Source organism: Ipomoea nil, unplaced genomic scaffold (assembly GCF_001879475.1).
Source record: "Ipomoea nil cultivar Tokyo-kokei standard unplaced genomic scaffold, Asagao_1.1 scaffold3087, whole genome shotgun sequence".
In the NCBI taxonomy this organism is placed as follows: Eukaryota; Viridiplantae; Streptophyta; class Magnoliopsida; order Solanales; family Convolvulaceae; genus Ipomoea; species Ipomoea nil.
In genome coordinates this window covers 1190904-1214354 of record NW_017619515.1, presented here as the reverse complement: position 1 = coordinate 1214354, position 23451 = coordinate 1190904, and the positions used below count along the sequence as shown (strand labels likewise).

Here is a 23451-nt window from a genome sequence, read left to right as displayed (position 1 = left end):
AGTCTCACTTAAGACTTGTTTTAATTAAAAAAAAAAAGTGAAGGTTCAATCTCTGCTACAAACATTGCCGGTTTAAGTTTGGGTTGGATTCCTTGTGCGTAAAAGTTTACAGATTAATGTTGAGTCTTGAAGTTAGATTGGCTAGATATACCTCATGGGCCCAGGGATGAGTTCATAGAGTCCAGGATATAGTCAAACAAATTGTTTATCCAACTACATGCTAGGTAGGAGGTTTGACCAGTCGTTATATTATAGACCGCGGTGCATGTGCACCGCGGTAAAAAACGGCGCAGTTAGAGTTAACGGAGTCCGCTTGTTTGGTGCATTAAACACCAACTGACACTATAGTATATCTAAACCGACACTGCAGTTATATCAAAATGATACTGTAGTTATAGTGAAATGAAACTGCAGTGTATATAAAATGAAACTGAATAACATTTCACATATTTGAGTGTATATTATACAATGAAGCTGTAATTATATTAAAATGATCATGTAGTTGTGTTTTAATGAAACTTTAGTGTATATAAAATAAAATTAAATAACATTTTTACATATTTGAGTCTATAAATATCGAATGAAACTATAGTTATATCGAAATGAAACTGTAGTTGTGTTGAACTGAAACTGCAGTGTATACAAAATGACACTGAATAACAGAGTTACTTTTTGCAAAAGGGTGCGAAACGGCGGAAACAAACACTGTTTATTTTCATTTAAAAAAAAAAAAAGACGCGCGGTGCATAATCGATTATGCACCGCGGTGCATAATATAATTTGCCAGGTTTGACGACTCATATGAAGAATAAGGCATATTAAAGAATTTTGTCTGAATAAGAATCAAATTCTGATGACACGATTCGAACTAAATCTGGATTAGGATGATAGTGGTGTACTACCAAATGCCATATACAGCCAACAAAAGAAAGAAAGAAAGAGGTTCGATATGCACTTTCCTTAATTTTTAACCTTTGATCAAATTAGATGGATGGATGAGATTAATCTATACATTTTACCTAGCTAGGTATTGTTTTGACTTGAAACTACCCCTATTGCCTAGCTATTTTTTGGACTAATTCACAATTTCACGTGTTAGTTCTATGTTTACTTGTTATGCCATACATTTGGCAATAGCAAAATTAAATGTTATATTTGCATTTTAGGATAATTTTGTTTGTTTGTTTGCATGTATATTGAAAATAAAAAATGTATTCCTCGAAAAATTTAAACGAACCAAATGCTGGACTAACTTTTTAAGAAATTGGTCATATTTTTTGAGTAATATCAAACACGTTTATTACTTTCTCACGAACCGCAAACACATCCCCTAAAATTATTTCCTGGGGAATTTAATTGGTAATTAGTTTAACATGTAATTTTTGTATGTGCATGGGGTTGCAGTAAATATTATTTCCACTGAATTACATACCAATTACATTTACTGTATAGGGTAAAACAAGGTAGCTTCAGAACTATGCAGGATTGTGAGTTCTTGGTGAAACTGTGAGCTTGAGTCCATGAGCCATGGACAAAACTGTCATCATTCTATACTCCACTGAATGGCCTTCAACCAGCTTGAACTTAAAGAATCTGCACAGAATTGCAAGTGCCATCTTCATTTGCAGATAAGCTGAGTCCTTTCCCAGGCATATTCTTGGCCCAGCCTGCACCAAAAAAGAAAAGAAAAAATGTCAACTTTTCTGGGATTTTTTGAAGTTTTGAGTGTCATCTTCTTGGGGAATAGTTTTCTTGGATGACAAGCGTAACTCACAATCACTATCTGAAGGTGGGCACTAGGTAAGTCCCGTCTTATGATCCTAGCCGACAAAGGACCACAAGGAGGTAAACAAGTCTAGGTTGTCAATGACTGACCGTAGGGGCGGGCATATTTTGGGTTCAACCCTAAATTTATTCTGATCCGACCCGGATTTTGAATGTTCGGATATAAAATTCGATCAGACTTGAATTCAACCGAGTAGAAAATAGCTTAAATCAGTTTAGGTATCGAGCGAAGGATACCCAATACCCGAGCATAATATCCAAAGTATAAATTGTCAATGCCAACTTCTAATAATTGACACCTAATTGTCAATTAAAGGACATAACAAACACGTGACTATTAAAATTTTTTCGGTCTAGCAAAATTTCGAGTTTAGTAACTCGAACATGATTTAGTACTGATTGGAATCCGGCACACGTTCTCTATATTTCAGTTTGGTTTCCGGGCCTAAAAAATTTAAATCTGAAATTTTTTCGACTGGACTAATTATGATTGGGTGTGGGTCGAACTCGAACCCGACTCAGACCCATGGCCACCCATAAACTGATTGGCTCAAAGCAAGATGGCTAATAAGTTCTTGGAGAATAGTTATCTTGCCTGAAATGCAGTGAACTTGAATGGGGATGCATTCTGGAAAACCCCATCCTTGAGCCATCTCTCAGGCTTGAAAGAAGCTGCATCAGGTCCCCAATTGTACTCCATTCTTCCCATTGAATATGGCACATAGGTCACCATCCCCCCAGCTTTCACCCTCGTTCCATCCGGCAAAACGTCGTCCTCCAAAATCCCCTTCGGGTCCTACAAAACAAAGACGCCTCCCGTCTCAGCTAAAATCTCAACACTGCTCTGATACCAAACAAAAAATATGCATCCCGGCCCGTTTCAGCTAAAAGTTTAACCTGACCTGAGGAACGGCAGGGTAAAGGCGAAGCGTCTCGGTGACAACAGAATGCAGATAGTAAAGTTTCGCCATGGTATCATAGTTCAACAGCCCTGCAAACTGCATTGCTCTCTGGTTAAGCGATTCGGGGTCATCAGAACTGTACTGATGCAAAAGAACATTCTCCTCTTTCGCCCGCATTTCCTCGACCGATTCCAGCTCGGACCACAGCTTCTCCGCAACGTCTTCGTGTGTCATGATCATGTAAATAGCCCAAGAAAGAGTAGTTGCAGTTGTGTCACGCCCCGCGATCACAAAGTTCAGGACAATGTCCCTAAGGCTCTTGTCATTGATGTTGTTCTCGGGGTCCTTGCCTAGCTCGATGAATCTCGACAATATGTCATGTTTCATCTGCTCGATCATACAGACGATTTAAATATCGAAACAGCAAAAAAAGTTTAAGGTTTGAAGAAATTAAAAAAAAAAAAAGTTTTTTAACTCACTGATTTCTCATTCTTCTGAGTTTCCTCAATCTCTGCCTTTCTTTTCCTGATGACAGAGTAAGTGAAGTCATCAATGGTTCTGATGCTCTGATCAAGAATGGCTTCAGATCCTACATTCAGAAATTTCTTGATTTTCCACAATGGGTCTATGAATCTGAGAGTCACAATTATGTTGGCTGCATCAAATGCCTTTGCAAACCTATTTTCTGGCAAATTTGGAGCCAATGTTCCTATTTCTACCCCAAATCCCACCTTGCATATAGAGTCCAAAGTCATCCTCATTAGCAAATCCTACCAAAAAAACCCAAAGGTAAAAGTTTAGACCTTATACCAACATATTAAATTTATGTATAAAAGACAGATTTTCTATCGCATCGATGCCAATGACACTAGGTACGACCATATTAATGGTAATCATGCTGATAGTACCTGACACAACAAAAATAGTATACATTGTTGTACCCGGTACAGGTACTATCAACACGTTTACTAATAGTATCATGTATATTCAGGTATATATACTATATATGATCGTACCTAATATTAGTGTCTAATACATATTCAGACCTAGTACTAGTGTCAATAGTACTGGTACAGGCTGTACTTGGTACTATTGGCATGGTAGGCTTTTTCGACATAAGAACTAATATAAAAAACTTAGAAAAAAGTTTAGACTTTATACCAACATATTAAATTAATGTATAGAAGGCAAATCTTTCTACTGCACCGGTCCCAATAATACTAAGTACGATCATATAATACCCAAATATAATGAGTACATACTATTGGAGCATGCTAATAGTACTTGGTACAACAAAAATAATACACATCGTTGTACCTGGTACTAGTACCATGTGCCGATAATACTGACACAACTTGTACTTGATACTATTTGGCACGGTAGGGCTTTTCCGACAAAAGAATTAATAATAAAAAAATGTTTATTTTTAACAATTTACTTGCATGTCAACTTGTTGATTTAGGAGAGAAGCTTGGGTTAGAATTGTGAAGAGTTTGAGGCTATAATCTCTGAAGACTACAGTGCTGAAATCCCTCAAGTTCTTGGAAGCAAATTCTAAGCTTGCAGTCTTTCTTTGCTTCCTCCATAGCTCTCCATCTGCATTAAAGATGCCATCTCCAAGCAAAACTTCCATATATGAATGGTACACTTCACCCTAATTAATGCAACCAAATATAATTTAGCTTTCATTTTACCAAAAAAGAAAACAGATGGTACAAAGTAAAGTCTTGAAAGTGGAAAAAAAAAAAAAAAGCAAAAAAAAGTGTCAAAAATAAAGAAAGAAAGAAAGAAAAAAAGAAGAATAGATTAATTAGCAAAGGACAAAGGGAAAAGTTAGAGATAACATACAAGTCTTTATAAACTATATTTTTTGGTCACCACCATATATAGTACTTGACTTGACATGTATGATATATGGTAATAGTAGCCATCTCAAATTTGATCAATTGACTTCCAAAATTTGTAATTTTAGTACCACACTCTCAATTGAGTAGCAATTTTAATCTAAATTGTAGGCACCTCTTTTGAGTAAGACAGCTGGCCTGACCAAATTCTCATTTTTATACATGGGTAAAATTATTTTTAAAATATAATTTTTCCGAACTCAAAACCAAATGTACCAAAAACCCTTTTTCCCAATTTCTTCCTTCGCTGGGTGTTGAGATGAAGAGAGGAAAAAAGGTTTTTGTTTAGAGCATCTCCAATCGTCTAAATTTTGCCTGGATTCAAAAAAAAAAAAAAAAAAAAAACTATTGCAAAGACTATTTTGCCTTTATATAGGCCCTGTTTGGTAAAATGGCTATTAGCTGATAGCTGTTAACTGTTAGCTGATTGTGTTAATTAGAAGGTATAAATAGTTGATAACATTAGCTGATTGTAGAAAAGTGTTTGGTAAGTTAGCTGTTAGCTGATAGCTGTTGGTATAATTTCTTTTCTCAAAAAGCTAATTGAAAAAGTTGTTTGGAGTAGCTTTTTGAATTTTAGCCTTTTGGAGTTGCAAAAAGCTAATTAACCAAATATTTATATTGATATTTTAACTAAATCAAACAATTAATAGTGGTCAAATAAGCCAAAATTGGCCTATAGGCCAATATTTTACCAAACAAGGCCATAATGGCCAAGAATGCAGATTTCAAACAGTGGAACTCTAATCAATCATTATGATCCACACAAGCTGCGTGAACCATATTTTGTATAATGTACTTTTAGTATATTAAAAATGTACATTATATTTAGGAGATGTACATTATTTGTGTACTGAGTGTACATTATATTATATAATGTACATTCAGTACACAAAAAAATGTACTTTTAGTATATTAAAAATGTACTTTTTATTATAGTTCACACATCACTATGCGGACCATAATTTGCCAACTCCAATAGCTCACTGGAGAGACCAAAATTGTTACTAAAGTAAAAATCAATTACCAAATTTGAGATAACACTACAATAATTGTGACATGGAACTAAAAGTGCCAAAACTCTTTTCAACAATAATAAAGTAGGATAGAGCTGGGCCGGTAGTCAAAAAAGAGAATGAAAGTGACAAAGGAAAAGCAAAATGATGGAAGATATACTCAGATAAGATCAGAGAAAATAGAATAATCAGCACCAAATTAAATTAGAGCAACCCCTAAGTCAATTTTTTACTTTATAACCACAATATTACAAGTTTAATTACTCCACTCGTCTCATTTTATCAATTTTACTTTCCTTTTTAGTTTGTCCCAAAATAATGTCATCTTTTTAAAATTGAACATAACTACCGCTCTACATTTTCCAATTTACCCTTTTGACTTTTCAAATTTCTAAAGGTAAGTACAATTGTACTTTATACAAATAACACTTACTTTTGAGGGGCAAAATTAGAAAAATAGTAACATTTGTTATGTTGTATTCAAAACCGTGCAAAAAGCAAATGAAACCATCAATTAGGGACGGAGGGAGTAATTTTCAGCGAAAGCAATCTATTGATTTTCGTGGTCTGAACCAGTCAGTTATGGACAACCAAGACTGATTTATCTCGGTCCTTTACACGCTAACGTCATAATGTAAGATTTACCCAATACACACTTCAGTAGTGACAACGAATTTCACCCGTAGTGTATGGATAATGGATAATGGATAATGGATAATGGAGAAGGGAAAATGTAACATAACCTTAGGATAATTAGGAAAGTTGGTCTTGAGAACATGCTCAACGTTGTCGGGATGGGCAATATAAGTGTATGTGGTGAAGGGCATTGGGACAACCACAGAGTAGGAGTTGGCGAGATAGCCGACCAGCCAGTCGTGCATGCGGCCGTAGTTCGTCATCTGTTCCACGCTCGCCCCAATCACCGGCCAGCTTCTGGGGCCGCCGCCTTTTCTCTGCGACAATCTGTGGATAAAAACCCAACAAAACATTATCAGACCCAAAGCTAACACCAACGTTTCCATGCTGCTAACTTTTAGTGGGTTTGATTTGACAGACAGCTTTATGTATAAAAGGAATTTAAGATAATAAATAGATGCGAAGGTGGAGTTAAAGTAGAGAGGTTGAGATGTGGGTTTCTTGTGAGTCGAATGAATAGTTTTAGGTCTCATCATGAACTTTGCATGGAGTTTGATTTAATTTGTTCGAAAACGTAGTATTACATGCATCATCTTTGTGCCTGCTTCCCACCACTTAACAACAAACCTAACCGTAATTGTTAGTTAATTTGGGATTTAATTAAACCATGGCGTATTAATTATTGTTAGTTAGGAGTAAGTTAGATTTAGGAATTTTAGTTATCTCATCTTTTGTTTATGTTTATCATTATAATTTTTTAGGATTTCTTTTTATTTTGAGAAATAATGTTAGTTCTAACAAAATTAGGATTCTACCGTTATAAATATCGTTGTCTCCTAATTCTATCCACAGAAACTAGACCTGTGCTCATTGCGCACAAGGAACCCAGAAACTAGACCTGTGCTCACTGCGCACAAGGAACCCGCCTCACTTTGAGAGGAGACTCGATCCCTGGTCATTCTTTCAAAATTTTACCTCTGTGACCAGTTAAACTGCTCATGCAGAATTTGAATCTTAATATTTAAATATATATCTTAATATTTAAATATATTAAATCAATTAAGACACATATTGTAATTTACCCAATCCATCGAATTGATAAATGTAAAAATTGGTATGCGACCGCGGCGAATAGATGGATTATTGGGTAAGGATTGGTGGGGTACATACATGCACCACCTTAAACCTTAACTAGGAAGATAACATATCAGAATCTAGTACTACGTACGTGACAGTCTCATCTTGATTTTATTGGGAAGAATAGTTCAATCTTATCCACAAAAAGAAAATACTTTTTAAAGATCAATATACAACAATTGTGGCGCAGTGGCGGCGAATATACTGAATGAAAAATACGACCCAATAATTAAGATCAATCCTGATATGAACCAGGCTTCTTGTGCAGTCATTGCAGATTGCACCATTAGTAATTTAGTATACATAAATAATAATAGAATACATTATACATTAAAAAAATGTATTATACAAAAAAAAAAATGCATCACACCTAATGATGCATTTTTATACACTTTATGGTTCAATTTTTCGTACCTAATGGTGCGTGACCGCACGAGAACTTGACCCTATATATATATATATATATATGTGTGTGTGTGTGGGGCTCATATGCTGTCAGTTTCTTAGGTGCGGCGGCGCAATTTTATCTGTATCGTTGAATCAGTTTAATCTAACGGCAATGGCTAATTACTGAAGATTTGAAGATTTTAAGCGCATTTTGGTAAGCGGGGGGTGTTATGGTAATTATAGTGACAATTTATAGCGATCGCTTGACATAATACACCAACAGTGTTAACAAAACGCACCAATAGTGTCAAGAAAAAACACAACAATGAAATGCACAAATACACCAAAAAACACACAACACACCCAAAAAATACACCATATAACTCCCCGACCCCTAATGGTGTATTTCTGACCGTGTGGTGCTTTTATTCATACCTAACGGTGCATTTTGGTGATGCGTACCTAATTGCATCACCTAATTTGTGCATGCTTTATGGTGTGCATTTTTTAATATGGATGGTGTATATTTGTATAACTATTGGTGCGGCTGCACTGACCGCACGGGAAAGGACTGTCGCACCTGAACTTGGCGCTAACGGGAATTTACAAATACACCAATGTAAGGCTAATAATGCACCAATTACACAAATAAAACACAAAACAATTTAATTTGCCCTATTCCGGTGCCCAATGACGACTTTAGCCTTGTAGTTCACATAGTGAGAGAACGTGCACGAAAATATTGGAGAAGCATTGATGAATGTGATTCATTGAATTTATCTAATCTAATGGCCTGCAATTGACCGCACCGCCGCACCTAACAACACTGCCGCACTTGAACTACCATACATATATATATATATATATATATATATATATATATTCACACACACACACGCTACACTAAAAAGTAAAAATGAAATTGATGGGGACATGAGACTCGGGGTGAAGAACGAAGCATGTAACAAAATAATATAAGATGTGTTTACATAGGATTTGAACTCACAACTACAAGTATAACACAACATGACTAATGAGCTCCAAACCACTAAGCTACTCAAAATCTTATATATTAAAGGGCATGTAGGAAGCTCCACTTATGCATAGGAGTGTGCCAGAAGTAAAGTAGTGGGGGGACACATGTGTGGCCAAGAATGAAGGTCGCCCGATGTCGTTAAAAATCATCTCTTGGCTCACCAAACCTCTTCTGGTCCATTGATGTGTTCGATCCCTAGTAGTAACGTTGTTATTTATATTTCATTATTAGGGCTATAGCTTGTATTATTTATTATTTGGGCCGTCATTTTAGGTTCTATTTCATTATTAGGGCTATAGGCCTATAACTTGTGTTACTTATTGTTTGGACCGTCGTTTTGGGCCAATATCTCGGACTTTTGTAGTACTATTTTGAGTCTGCTAGTGCCTTAGATAATAAAGCTATTATTTTTCTATCTCCGTTTTCCCATTTTGTACTTTTGTACCCCGTTTATGATAGATCAAGTTCCAACAAAACCATAAGAAATAAATGAACCTCACTTTTTACTCAAAAAAGAAAAAAAGAATTACAACTTTTATACTTTATCTCAATAAAATTGAAATATATGACGAAAAATTTACCTGTAGAATATAATTACACTTATCCTTTTCCATAATGCCCCTTTCAACTTCCAAATGTCAACGTCGTGGAATAAATTAAAGCTGCCATGCATGCACCAAACTCCCTTCCCATTCTCAAGGCTAAAGTGGTCCATACACCACACTCCCCTCCAATCTCCCTTCTCCCTCGTGCATGCATCCCTCATTTTCTATTAATATATATGTATTTCTAAATAAAATATATTCTTTGACATATCACATCATAATTAATTATATGATTAAAAATTTTGTTTGAGAAATGATTTACATAATCATATTGTATATATTCACATTTGATTTTAATTTCATTGTATAGTTTATTACTTTAATATTTTTATAAATTTTAAAATAAATATAAAAGTTAGTGCAGTTTTGTCACGTCAATTAATTTTAATACGCTAGAGCTGCGCTACATCAACTAATGTTTATAGTTAACTATGCTAGTTGGGAGCAACTCTAGTAGTCGAATTGGTTTAGTAATCACGAAGTTCAATTTTAAGTTCTTGAATCACTCAATTATAGACAACTTAGACTGATTTACCTTCTTGTAATCCTTTACCGGTTAGGATTATAAGGTAGGCTTCACCCAGAGTATACATTCGAATAAGAGATGCGGACGTTTGCATAAAATCAAAGTTATCTACACTAGTTTTTTTTAACCTTTAATTTAAAAAAGTATATACAAGTATCAAATTAAATTGATTAAAATGTAAATAGATGGACTAAGTTGAAAAATTCCATAGAGGCATATAGTATTTGATTTTTCTAACACTTTGACCACGTAAAGCATGTGATCCCTATGAGTTCAATTCAAACCTCATGGTATAATTGAATAATTGTATTCTTGGATTAACAATATTATAATTGTATCCTTATCGTTTTAAACAAAAAAATAAAATAAAATTAAAAGAGATGACCATAATAAACCACGTGTGAATAGATCAGACTTTCTTTAATTGAATTAAGTATCATAAGTATAAGGGTAATTTAGGTTGGCTTACCTCATTATGACCCTTTAGCAATTAGAATTACAAGACTCATTTTATTCAGTGTGCACCTCAGATAATGGAGATAAGTTTTTAATTTTCGTAAATCAAAATATCATAATTATATTATAAGGGGTCTAAGGGGATCGGACCAACTGAATTGGTCAGGTAGTTAACTTGATAATTACAAGATTTCAAATCAACTTACTATATCTTGCGAGAACTGTCTATTAACTTTCTCAATTTGAGTTGGTTAACTAATGATAAAACTATCTAACTTATTATGAGGCTGGTTTTTAGTTTATTAAAGGGTCAGTCAATTCAAGACAATTATTTTTTATGAGTGCTACTGACTTTGTTACAATATAGTATTTATTCATAATTATTTTCTCAATTTACTGAAATATAAAAAATCAATACTGCCTTAATTAGGGATCGAACTCTGATCTCACATTTGAAAAAGCAACTTCGTGGAGAAAGAAGATAAAAACAAAAATTTATTACAATTCAGCAAGGTAGAAACACAACAAACCAACTAATTTAACATTTTCTCAAGCACGTGGGGACCGGGGTAGAACATTAATTAAAATTACAGTGGACTGACATTATGGGTCATCTTTTAATTTCCATTTAATTTCTAAACATTATCCAATTCTTGATGATGACCGAATGATGACGGCAACTACTTTGATCTTGATCATAGTATGTAACTATGTATGTATCCCCTGAGATGTTTTACATTTCCCACCTTGGAATTGTCAAATCTACCCTTGATGTCACTGGAACTGGAATGCAACAGGGTTGACAAAAATTGGCATTGGCTGGTTGGAGAACCCACTTTGTTGGCTGCTATATTGCCATTGGTGCTGTGGAGGAGTTTCACCAATGGCAAAAGGGACATTTCCACTACTGCTGCCCATTAATGGACTTTGATGATGATGGTCAAGATTTGGGTAATTTTGGAAATTATTGTTGTTGTCTTCGTCACCTAAGAGTTGGGGAATTGATCCGAGGTAACCCAATTCCAATAGATGTGTTAATGAACATGGCCTTGGCAATATCAATCCTTGTGGTCCACTACCAATCAATGGCTCACAATTATTCATTGAAATAACTTGTGGTTGTGTCTCTACTTCAACTTTCATTATCTCCATGGCTCTATTAGTGCTCCCCATGCTCTTCTTCTTGTAAATTCTACACAAAACCCAATCATCCAACTGCACACCAGAAAATTCAGTTAAGATCGAGTTCAGAAATTTTTGCCTAGTCAGTGAATTGAAAGAAGTTAGCTGGGGCTAAAGCATATATACGTACCCTCATGGATCCATTTTGCTTATTGGGCGGGTGTGATCTTGAGTCGCTAAGGCGATACTCATGCATAATCCAATCAGTCTTGGTGCCTTTAGGTGGCTTGCCCTGATAGAACACAAGAGCCTTCTTCACACCCACATATTTGGAGCCACTATAGATGGCCTTGTCCGTGCCCGTGGCTTTCCAATAGCCCGATACCGCTGCACGATTAGGACGAATGCCATTTGGGTACTTCCTATCCCGTGGAGTAAAGAAATACCATTCGTTTTCTCCAAACCCTGCTTTATCTACAAAAAAAAAAAAAATTCCACTTAAACATTACACCAGTTATCTTTTAAAACGTGACTATAACCGAGAGATTAATAATACTATAACAAATATGTCTATATATGTATATGTACTAACCAGGTAATTCCCAAGGATCGAACTTGTAAACATCGACTTCTGGGATAATGGACACCGGGCAGGGCTTGGAAGTTGCCTGGTTTCGGAGATAATACATGATTAGTTCCTCGTCGGTCGGATGAAACCTAAAACCAGGAGGAAGGTCAGACGACCTGTTTTTAGCCACCATTTTTGTGTTTGGTTTTTTCTTCTCTTTTTGGCTATCTAATAAGAGGGAGGAATTGAAAGAGAGGAAAATGAAAGGCAGAAGTGTTTGAAATGTTTGCAAATGAGAAAGATGGGCAATTTATTTGTGAGGGTTTTTTTGTCGTCTTTTACTTGCAAAAAAGATTATGTAAATCACTCCATATTATATCAAACTCTTTCTTCCACCAATGAAATCCTATGAGAGGAATATTATCCTTCATATCCTTATTTCTTTTGTGTTGGTGCCACTTTAACCAACTTTTATTCATCAATGTGGAAGATAGGGTTCATGTATGAGTGTACCATAAATGTAACACGTTACGTTACTCGTGTAGTGATCTGCAAACCGCACAAGAAAAGTAAGTTTCATTAGGAAGACCTTGTGCGACCGCCTCAACCAAGAAAGGGTGTTGGTATGACTCGAACTCGTAACATTCCTGTATAAGAATCATATTTCACCTATTCAGCCACCCATTTTAAGATTAGTGTGGCATTATATTTGACAAATATTTTCGATAAGGAAAAATAATAAGATAATTGTTCAATGGAGATTGAAAGGTTAAATCCAGCATCTTGCTATCAAAACCCGATGCTGGCGTTGGTTACTATGCAGGTATATAAAGAAATAAAGTTATATCTTTGCCATTAACTATAGTTTTTTTTGACAATTATTGGTTAAAAGTAGTCTAGAATAAGTACCTGATTCTAACCGCCAGCTATAATACAAGTATAAAAAAATATATTGACAACTAAGAAATTGTTAGGCAAGAGTCAAGTCTAGCATCATTTTTGAAAATATAATAACTCATAATTGAATCAACGAACATAGTATAAGTGTATAACTAAATAATAGGTTATTTCCTTTCAAAAAAATAATAATAGGTTATTTTCAAAATATATAATTGTTTTGTTTTTGTTCTGTTCTATTTTGTTTGTTTGTTTGTTTGTTTTTTGTTTTTGTTTTTGTTTTTGTTTTGTTTTGTTTTTTTGTTTTTGGTTTTGTTTTTGTTGTTGTTGTTGTTGTTGTTGTTGTTGTTGTTTTTTTTTTTTTTTTTTTTTTTTTTTTTTTTTTTTTCAAATTGGTCAAAAAGCAGAGATACTAAAGAACCTTTCCAGCAAAAAGATTTTCCAAATTAGAGCTAGCCAATAAGGCAATTAAGGAAATGTTGGAATTATTCTTTTTTTTTTTTTGTTTTCTTTTTAAAATTTATTTCCATTTCCAATCCCATAGAACCGCGTGAGAATAATGCATAAAATGGCATTGCATCATTGCATGCCCACTCCTTAAAAGCTTAATTATAAACTTGTATGTTTTTTTTTAAAAAAAAATTAATTTAATTTTTTTTTTTTTTTTGCTATTTTTGGATCCAAAATTCTTTGGTCAATTAAAAATTTGTATTTTTAAAAATGAAACATCCAATATATACCATTCTTGAAACAAGAAACTTTCACTTTTAAAAATGCTTGTAATAGTTGTGGTCGATTGGTATAGTTGTGGGTCTTCAAATGAGAAGTCTCAGGTTTGAACTCTAGGGTGAGAGCATTGACTTTTTGTCAAATACTAGTCATATTACATTGTAATAGAGTCAATATTCAAAAAAAGTGTTTGTAATAAATATATAAAACAATAAACACCTGTATAATGTTGTGTTATACTTATGACATTAATCAAACAACTATAATAGATACATTGTACCAGATAGTATTAATATCCATGTAAATAATATTTTATACGACTTTTTAGATCAATTTATTAACATGGTTTTGGTGTTGATCGACACTTTAAAATTTCTTTAAAATTAAATAAGTGCTACGCCAAAAGTTATAGATAGTAATGAATGAGTCAGCCATCGCTCAACGATCTCTTCCCCTCCGAGCCTCAACTACTTTCAATAATATATGGGTCAGTGACTCTAATATCAATTGTCAGATCAAATGCTTACCACTACATCAAAAGTTATAATTAGTAGTGAATGCGCAACTTTATTCAGACTCAATGGCTCAACAGATAGGGCCAAATGTTGGTGCGCACAAGAGATCTGCCCACTTTGGTCATAATCCCCACACTACCGCCGCCGTGGTTCGAACCTTGGTCTCTTTTCTCAAATACTGCCAACTGAACCATTGAGTTAAGCCCATGCGAGCTTTATTTTCTTATACTGTTTCAATGACAAGATGCTAAACTCGACCCTTCAAATCGCAGCCTGTCTATATACACACACACACACAAATAGTGGGTCGGATGGGGTTTTAGACAAGTTTTGTACATAGAACCCGAATCCAACCCGACCCACAACGACTTTACTTTTTTAAAACCCACCACCGACCTACCATCTACTATCACTAAAAAAAAAGACTCTTGTAAAGTGAATTCAAGTGAATATCTGCAGAGCGGATTAAAATTGCTATCTCTAGCAACAAGCATATCTCTATCATGATCTAATGGATATTCTGAACTCATTCTCCAATCTCCAACACCATGATGACGATTAGCAATAAATATATAAATAATTACAGGAAATAATATATAATTAAAAAAATTAAATCACAATCTTCCGAAAGTAGTTCTCATTCTCTACTTAGAAAATTGACACGTGTCCCTCATAAATGGTGGGATTTAAAGATAAGCACCATTAGGAGGGGGTGGGGGGGCTGGGTGGTTGAGTTCATTGCTTGGTTCTTATCCAGCCACCTCATTCATGGGCCTGTTAATTGGAAGCTGATCCACCATTAGATCTCAACATCAGCCCAATATTTTATTTGTATTTGTTAGTGACTTTTGCAGGGCCCATGATCACCCACCCACCAGCGTGGCAGGGTTGAATTGATCACTAGCTTAATTAATTATAATTGAAATAATAATGGAAATCTTTAACATGGAACAAACATTTAACATATTAATTAAAAGAAAAATGTTAATAATAATTAATATTTTTCACACGATATGTTTTAATTAGATGCGTTGATTCCGTTAGAACCTTGTGTGCAACAAGTGAGAGCTCCAATATTTTAGCCGTACAGAAATTGTGCAAGAGTTAAATCATAGTGGTTTGATGGTTCCCTAAGTGTGAAGAATCAGTATAATATTTAAAACTATTGTTTTAGAATATTTTGCGAATGTGAAGAGCTAAATGATTTTTTTTTTTTTAATACTTATGACTCAATTGCAATGTAGTATCTGTTTATACATATCTTATCAACCTACTAAAGTAGTCAAAGCCACCACATTGGGTTTTGAACCTAATACCTCTCGTTTAAAGGGTCACAGTTATGTGAAAAATATGGTTTAATCTTATCCATTAATTTAGTCTAGATCAAGGGTCCAAAATGGAGATATTTAAAAAAAAAACACGGTGACATTATGATAATTTTGTGTATGTAAGTTGATTTTTTTTTTTTTTTTTAATTTTTGGTCTTTTAGTACATTTTTCCTTCTTACAGAGCACACGTCGTACCCTTTAGAGCATAATGTTGTGTCTTCAAGAGCATACATATATGTCTTCTAGTTAATATTATTGAGTCTTCCAGAACATATTGTTGAGTCTTTCAAAACACATTATTGTGCCTTCGAAATGTTTTGTCTTACCATGCACATCGTTGAATATTATTTTGCCTTAGATGAAAGGGAATATTTCTTGAATCAGAGCCGTCAGAATTGGATTGGGTCTTACTTTTATAGTCTTTATTTATTTATTTATTTATTTATTTATTTATGTCTTTTTATTTAGTTGGCATGCGCAGATTATGGCCAAACTTTTCAACGATAACTGACATATATATATATATATATATATATATATATATATATATATATATATATATATATAATATTCATCGGATAAAAAGTTGTATGTATTCCATAATAATAAATTAAACTAAAAGAACATTGAACAAAAAAGAAAAAAAGTCCTGAAAATAATGAGTAAATGGATAAAACATGATTGTTGTATTTAAAAGTTAGGAGTTTAATTCTTACCCATGTCTTTGCAATTGAATTCACAACATGCATAATGTCTTGTTAGTGTAATTTACGGGACGTTATGCCATGGAACCGTGTTCACCATTCATGGTGAACACGGTTCCAACGGTGTTAGCACACCGTTATTTTTTTTTTTTTAATTAATTGCGTGACTTTTCTTCTTTATTTTCACATTTTGCGGTTTCACTTTAATTTGAGGTGAACAAAGATTTCGGACATTCATAAATTATGAATTCATGCCTGCACATTCACTTTGGAACCATGCCTACACATTCCCGTCCGAAATCACGGACATTCATAAATTATGAATCCATGCCTACACATTCACTTTGGAACCATGCCTACATATTCACTTTGGAACCATGAGATTATGAATTTTCTGTTATAAGATTATGAATTTTCTGTTATGAGATTATGAATTTTCAGTTATGAGATTATGAATTTTCTGTTATGCGATTATGAATTTTCTGTTATGAGATTATGAATTTTCATTACATTCATAATTTCGGACATTCATAAATTATGAATTCATGCCTGCACATTCACTTTGGAACCATGCCTACATATTCCCGTCCGAAATCACGGACATTCATAAATTATGAATCCATGCCTGCACATTCACTTTGGAACCATGCCTACACATTCACTTTGGAACCATGAGATTATGAATTTTCTGTTATAAGATTATGAATTTTCTGTTATGAGATTATGAATTTTCATAAAATTCATAATCTCATAACAGAAAATTCATAATTTGATCAAACGCGCGCCGTTAACTCCACATCCGCGATTTTTTATTTTTATTTTTTGCCTAAAAACGACGTCGTTTTGCTTTGTGTTCACCATTCTCGGTGAACACGATTCCATGGCATAATTTGCGGTAATTTACCCCTCCTATGTAATTTGCGAGCTATTACATAAAAATAAAATTTATTTATTGAACACTTTCAGATAATAATTAATTATGATTTTCTTATCATAAAAAAATTCACTTTTGTTCGTCAATAATGAATAAATTTTCTTGGCCCAAGTAAAGTGGATAACTATGTTGGAATATTAAAAAAAAAAAACTAATAATGATTGTCATATTATTGCATCATATATATAAATTTTAAGTAAATGAATAATTTTAATTTATATTATAGATTTATAATTGATGGTCTGTGGGCCTCAACATTATGTAATGTAACAAATTTGGATAAAGGTATAGAGGGACAATATATATATATATATATATAATACATTTATGTCAAGGAATAGATTTTGAATTCTAATTTATAAAGATTTCAAAATAGCTAGTCATAGTTATAAGCTATTAATTATAGTTGACTGCTACATCCTACATATAGGAGTAGGTTAACTTGTTAAAGACCAAGGTTCGAACCTTGACGGTGGCAGTGTGAGAATTATGTTTAAAGTGGGCAGATTTTTTTGCGTATCGGTATTTGGCACTGTCTACTAACCCATTGAGTCACCGTGATTTACATCTACTAACCCATTGAGCTACCGTGATTTACATCCTCCCACATGCTCTGTCGGGTCGGAGTGTGGGGGGGGCCTTTAGGGTTGGGGATTCAGCCTTTTGGGGTAAGGTTAACTTGTTAAGTAGTAAATATTACGAAGTAAATTTAACTATATTATATATTCAGGAGTTAAACCTATCTTTTTAATTTTTTTTTTCTTATTTACTTTGAAGATTTCTTATAATTCATAATTTTTTTTATTTAATAAATATACACTATTTATAACTTTTAACGTAGTATAATAAGCGCTCAATTAATTTATCGTACCATTATACACAATTAATGGACGAATTTGTATTTGGGTGGAATTTTTCTTTCTTTCTTTTTTTTTTTCCTTTTTTTTTCTTTTTAAAAAAATCAAGTTAACATAATTGAACTAAAAGTTAAACCAACAATCTGCACTATACTTTAGACAAAAGAGGACATTTTTCTTTCTCCACTCTATCTGATCTTCATGGTGGCACAAATAAGCAATCTCACATACACCAAAGAGATGTGAACCATTGGCCCACAATGACGATGGTTCGTCCACCCTAATTCAAATTTAGGGCTTCACCTTTCTAAGTATGGAGACTGAAACACTAACACCTACAGCAACTCTAGTGCAACTGTGCAAGCATATATATATATATATATATATATATATATATATATATATATATATATATATATATATACACTCCATATATCTCTTTTTTTTTTTTTTTGAATGACGAGGGAACTTGTAGCCAGTATCAAAGAGAGTGCACTGGTAAATCCCGCCTTAGTTGACAAATGATCACGAGAAGGCCAGGTAAACCGACCTAAGTTGTCCAGAACTGACCAAAACAAAGTGTGCACTAGGTAAACCTGACCTTGTGATGCTAGTCAGTAATGAATCATAAAAAGATAATTCAGTCTAGGTTACCTATAGCTGATCGGGCTATATATACTTCATATATCTATCTGTTGTCAACCAAAGATATATGCATTAGAGATGAGATGAGCTTATGCATGTGGCTTTTTATAAAGCAGGTGGAATGGCAATGTTGCAAGTGCTACTAAAAAGTTCACTTTTCATGAGATGTTAAGGATTAGAGATGGCTTGTGTATGGTCACATTCTCATGTAAAGTTGTCAAATAATGCATGGGGGAGACTGTGTATATCTATCTTTGCCTTTCTTTGAATATTATAACCTGTGGGGTGGGGGTGGGGTACCAACATTATGCTAAATTGCTAAGTGCATGGCATGAGAATTTTGTTATAAGAAAAATTAATGAGTTAATGATGAATTTGGTCCCTTGGGCCTTGACTATAACAAAATTACCGATTTGGGCCTCAACTATATATCATCCTTACAAAATTAAGTCATCAACTTTGAAAGTCTTACCCAATTTCGTCCTCCCATCAATTTGCGTCATAGGATGATAGTTAATTTGAGCCGTATATAGGATGATAACGGATGGCGAAATTGGATAAGTTTTTCAAAGTTAAGGATTTAATTTGGTAAGGATGATAGCGGATGACCAAATCGGTAATTTCACTATAGTCCAGACGAAATTGGTTATTAATTCAATTAAATTTATTGGTATAAAAATTGGTAGGTAAGTAAATGAAATTAGTAGATATTTAATATGTATGTAAATTTATAGGAGTATTTTGGTATTTTTTTTTGTAGTGTTTAGTGAGTAAGGGTGTGTGGTAAAATAAGAAGCTTAGATTGTAGCATTGTACCCAAAAAAATGAAGTTTAGACATGTCACAACTTGGTAAGGAATGAGATTCAAAATATAATATAATAGTTGAAAATATTAACAAAAATAAACAATGATTAAGAGGTAAGGTTTAGGTTGGAGCTTGATTGTTTGTAAAAAGCATGGTAAGAAAGGGCCACCTCGGTGACTAGAGTACGTGAAAGTTTTTATTTTTTTTAATTTTTTTTTATTACTACTGACTCTGTTATAATATAGTATATGTTCATTTATAATAGCTTGCAAACCATACAGGACATGTTAATGGCACAAGAAAAATTTTGTACGATGGACTCGATTAAATAAGTGTTAATAAGTATCAAACTCGTGATCTTTAGGTACGGGAGTCATGTTCTTTTCTTTTCTTTCACTTTAAATAGATCATCAATGTTTTCCGAATGCCATCTATTTGGCATGGTAAGAAAGGTGATAAATTTTTCTCACGGGTAACTCAATTGTTTTTTGAGTGGCAAATTACACTGCACCCATGATACACGATCAAATGTTGACAGCTACAAAATGTGAGTTTCACCCTCTTGTAAGAATAGTTCATTGTAGGCATTAGGTATTAGTTTTCCACTCAAAGAGGCGTTTACACCCTCGTATGGGATTTTCACCCTCAATGTGAATTAACTTCTTTACAATTCCTGTAAAATCAGGGTGTATAGGTCTCGAGACGAGAAATTTTACCTTTTAGATCCAAGAAAGCTGATAATTTTTTTTCTTTTTAAGAAAATAACAACTTTCATATATGAATTAATATTGTCGTTATTGATTTACTAGCATCTTTAAAACTTGTCCTCACTACAGTCAGTATCATTTACCACTTCCCATTTTGGTGGCTACAACATTTTTCAGTTAAATTTGGGAGTTCAATTCGTTTTATTTCTAGATAGTTCATCTGGACAAAAATTTATTCTTAATGAATACGTTGTCAGATGCATCAAATCTAATAAATGTGTGTTTTTAAATATTTATAATTTATGACTACATGCATCTTATTTACTGCGGTTAAATTTATATGACCTAGCCGGCTAATGAAGAGTATTTTGAGTGAATGTTGTGTGGGAGGGTATCTTTAAACTGGATATTGTCTCAAGGATTGGTGATAAGAGTTGAGTGTTTTGTTTCTCAAGCACAAAATACTAACACTTCAAAAAGAAAAACTTACCCCAAGTAAAAGTTTGGAGAATGCAATAGTTTAAAAAAAAAAAAAAAAAAAAAAAAAAAAACAACATATATAACAATGAAGACAAAATCGGAGGAGAATAAGAACTTCGATTAGGACGGGGAAATGCAATTGAATCGTGAACAAGGGAAACAGTTAATTTATAAGATGAAGGATGTCATATTAATTCGGAGGCGTTGTGTCGAACATTTGGCGTCCTAGACGTCACATACTCTCATTTTCTCAAAAGCGAAGTATGATTGATCAACCCATCCCTGAGCCTAGATTAGGTTGTCACTTCTTAATCGGGACTCAATCATGTTGATCAACATCATCCAAATCAAGCTTCATCTCCCCTAATCAACCAATTCAAGATCACATATCCAAAAACATAATCTACATCCCTATCACACTCCTTAGAAATCTACTCACACATAATGAAAAGGAAATAACAAGGATTTCAATAACAAAAGTACAATCCATAACTATCACAAGATATTAAATCAATGTAATCAAAGCACAAATTAAATTGCAATAAATGGAAATGAAGAAGAACTTATCTATATTGAAATTGGAATCTTCAATCCTTGATCCAATGATGCAAATATGCAATTGAAAGTAAATCGAATTAATAACCAATTTAGTCATAGACTATAGTAGGTATTTCAATTTAGTTCTAACAATTTTTGTGCTTAATTAAGTCCTCAATTTTGATGATTTTATCCAATTGAGTTCTTTGTTAAGATAGTTTGGTAATTCACCTCTATTAGTACCTAATTTAGTCATCGACTATAGTAGTTTTACCCAAGTTAGTCTTCGAATATAGTGGTTTTACACAATTTAGTCATCTACTACAATGATTTTTCTTGATTTAGTCTTTGGTTTTAACAGTCGAGGACTCAATGGATAATTAACCATTAAAGTCGAGGACCTAATTAAATACAAAAAATTATTTAGGACTAAATCGAGAAAATTAAAATCACTATAGGTGATGATTAAATTAGGTAGTAACTCAAAGTAAATCTAAGTATTGATTGGAAATTGAAATTGAAAAGGAATTGTATTTAAAAGTGTTGGAAAAGTAAAAGGAAAAAAGTACTACAAAACTAGTTTACGGAGAAAACCTAAGAAAAGAAAAGACTCATCCATTTTATAGGGCAAATTATATTATGCACCGCGGTGCATAATCGATTATGAACCGCGCGTCTTTTTTTTTAAATGAAAATTAACAGTGTTTATTTTCGTCGTTTCGCACCCTTTTGCAAAAAGTAACTCTGTTATTCAGTGTCATTTTGTATACACTGCAGTTTCAGTTGAACATAACTACAGTTTCATTTCGATATAACTATAGTTTCATTCGATATTTATAGACTCAAATATGTAAAAATGTTATTTAATTTTATTTTATATACACTATAGTTTTATTAAAACACAACTACATGATCATTTTGATATAATTACATCTTCATTGTACAATATACACTCAAATATGTGAAATGTTATTCAGTTTCAGTTTATATACACTGCAGTTTCATTTCACTATAACTATAGTATCATTTTGATATAACTGCAGTGTCGGTTTGGATATACTGTAGTGTCAGTTGGTGTTTAATACACCAAACAAACGGACTCCGTTAACTCTAACGGCGAGCCGTTTCTTTACTTAAAGAAACGACGTTGTTTTTGACCGCGGTGCACATGCACCGCGGTCTATAATATAACGACTGGAGCTTAACGTGCCTCATAATAGCAAGAATGAGATTCTGATGCTTCTTGTTACATGAGGCATTATGAGCAAAACTGACTTTTTGATGTTCTTTGTTACGAACCTCCATTGCGAGCATAATGTCGCTTGTAATAGCAGGAATGATCTTTCTGATCTTGAGCGCGGGGTATGAGCTTTGTTACGAGCGTAACTCAGGTCGTAATAGCATACTTTTGTTTCCATCCTATTTTTGCTCATTTTGCCTAATTTGCCCTTGATTTGATCATATTCCCTACAAAACACAAAAAAATGCCTCAAAGTTAGCCCTTAAACACAATTTATCACATTTCAGGGCATTTTAAGCATAAATAAAGCAAATCTAAGCCCAAATTGACCACTAAAAGCTCCCAAAAAGTAGTTAAATCTGGCATTGATCACCGACAATCGACCACAAAGAGAAATCAACATATCCTGTCCATAGTTTGTTGATTAAAACATAACCAATAAAGATTACAATGATATAAACCAATCCAAATTTTCCATAATTAATCAATTCAAACTAAACCGTCAAAGATCCCAAAAAGATAATATAAATCAACAGTGTGTCAGCCTGATCCAAGTGCGACCAAGGCCCCAACATTAAAAGAAAACAACAAAATTCATTTATTATATGCGTACATTTACATACAGGCATAGGGTGCATGGGCTGTAGCTATATTGCCTAGGGTTATACCTCGAGTTACTAATGTTTGGTGACAATTCCCCCACCAATTATAGTTTTAGAGGTTCGTTGGATTAATTAACATTGGAAAGTAATGGAGAAGTACTATATCAGTTGTAGGATATGATGACTCTCCAGGACAAGTAAATCTGAATGGATACCTTTCTGATCATTATGTAATATGTACCAAATTACTATTTCCCCAATGCAGCATTTATTTACGTAGTACTAGAACATTTATATGTAGGGCCAATAACCTTGAATCAATACCTGCCAAAATTCTACGGATAATTTTCAGAAACGCAGCAATTGTTTACTATTTTTTTTTTACAGAA

General features: G+C 33.5%; 2 protein-coding genes and 1 long non-coding RNA gene across 3 annotated transcripts; 1 reads left to right on the top strand and 2 right to left on the bottom strand.

Moving 5' to 3' along the window:
* Positions 1-1376: 1376 nt before the first annotated feature.
* On the bottom strand, positions 1377-6739 carry LOC109166234 (cytochrome P450 704B1). The gene is made up of 6 exons (XM_019315149.1): positions 6351-6739; positions 4126-4341; positions 3167-3457; positions 2688-3074; positions 2381-2581; positions 1377-1667 (listed from the first exon to the last, which is right to left on the bottom strand). The coding sequence occupies exons 1-6, from the start codon at positions 6627-6629 to the stop codon at positions 1476-1478; spliced, it is 1566 nt and encodes a 521-aa protein (XP_019170694.1). The 5' UTR covers positions 6630-6739; the 3' UTR covers positions 1377-1475.
* A 3854-nt stretch (positions 6740-10593) lies between these two features.
* LOC109166245 lies at positions 10594-10971 on the top strand. Its single transcript, XR_002051623.1, has 2 exons — positions 10594-10680; positions 10872-10971. It is a non-coding gene; the product is annotated as an uncharacterized LOC109166245 (long non-coding RNA).
* Positions 10868-12391, bottom strand: LOC109166239 (NAC transcription factor 29-like). The gene is made up of 4 exons (XM_019315159.1): positions 12105-12391; positions 11703-11986; positions 11130-11605; positions 10868-11091 (listed from the first exon to the last, which is right to left on the bottom strand). The coding sequence occupies exons 1-3, from the start codon at positions 12271-12273 to the stop codon at positions 11165-11167; spliced, it is 894 nt and encodes a 297-aa protein (XP_019170704.1). The 5' UTR covers positions 12274-12391; the 3' UTR covers positions 10868-11091; positions 11130-11164.
* Positions 12392-23451: the final 11060 nt, after the last annotated feature.

Excerpts from the sequence above, each read along its gene's own strand:
- LOC109166234 (XM_019315149.1), bottom strand. The coding sequence starts at position 6,629 with ATGGAAACGTTGGTGTTAGCTTTGGGTCTGATAATGTTTTGTTGGGTT. Across the intron at positions 4,342-6,350 it reads ACTTTCCTAATTATCCTAAG|GGTGAAGTGTACCATTCATA; the intron begins GTTATGTTACAT and ends TGCATTAATTAG. Across the intron at positions 3,075-3,166 it reads CTCAGAAGAATGAGAAATCA|ATGAAACATGACATATTGTC; the intron begins GTGAGTTAAAAA and ends ATGATCGAGCAG.
- LOC109166239 (XM_019315159.1), bottom strand. The coding sequence starts at position 12,273 with ATGGTGGCTAAAAACAGGTCGTCTGACCTTCCTCCTGGTTTTAGGTTT. Across the intron at positions 11,987-12,104 it reads CGATCCTTGGGAATTACCTG|ATAAAGCAGGGTTTGGAGAA; the intron begins GTTAGTACATAT and ends TTTTTTTTGTAG. Across the intron at positions 11,606-11,702 it reads AGCAAAATGGATCCATGAGG|TTGGATGATTGGGTTTTGTG; the intron begins GTACGTATATAT and ends TCTGGTGTGCAG.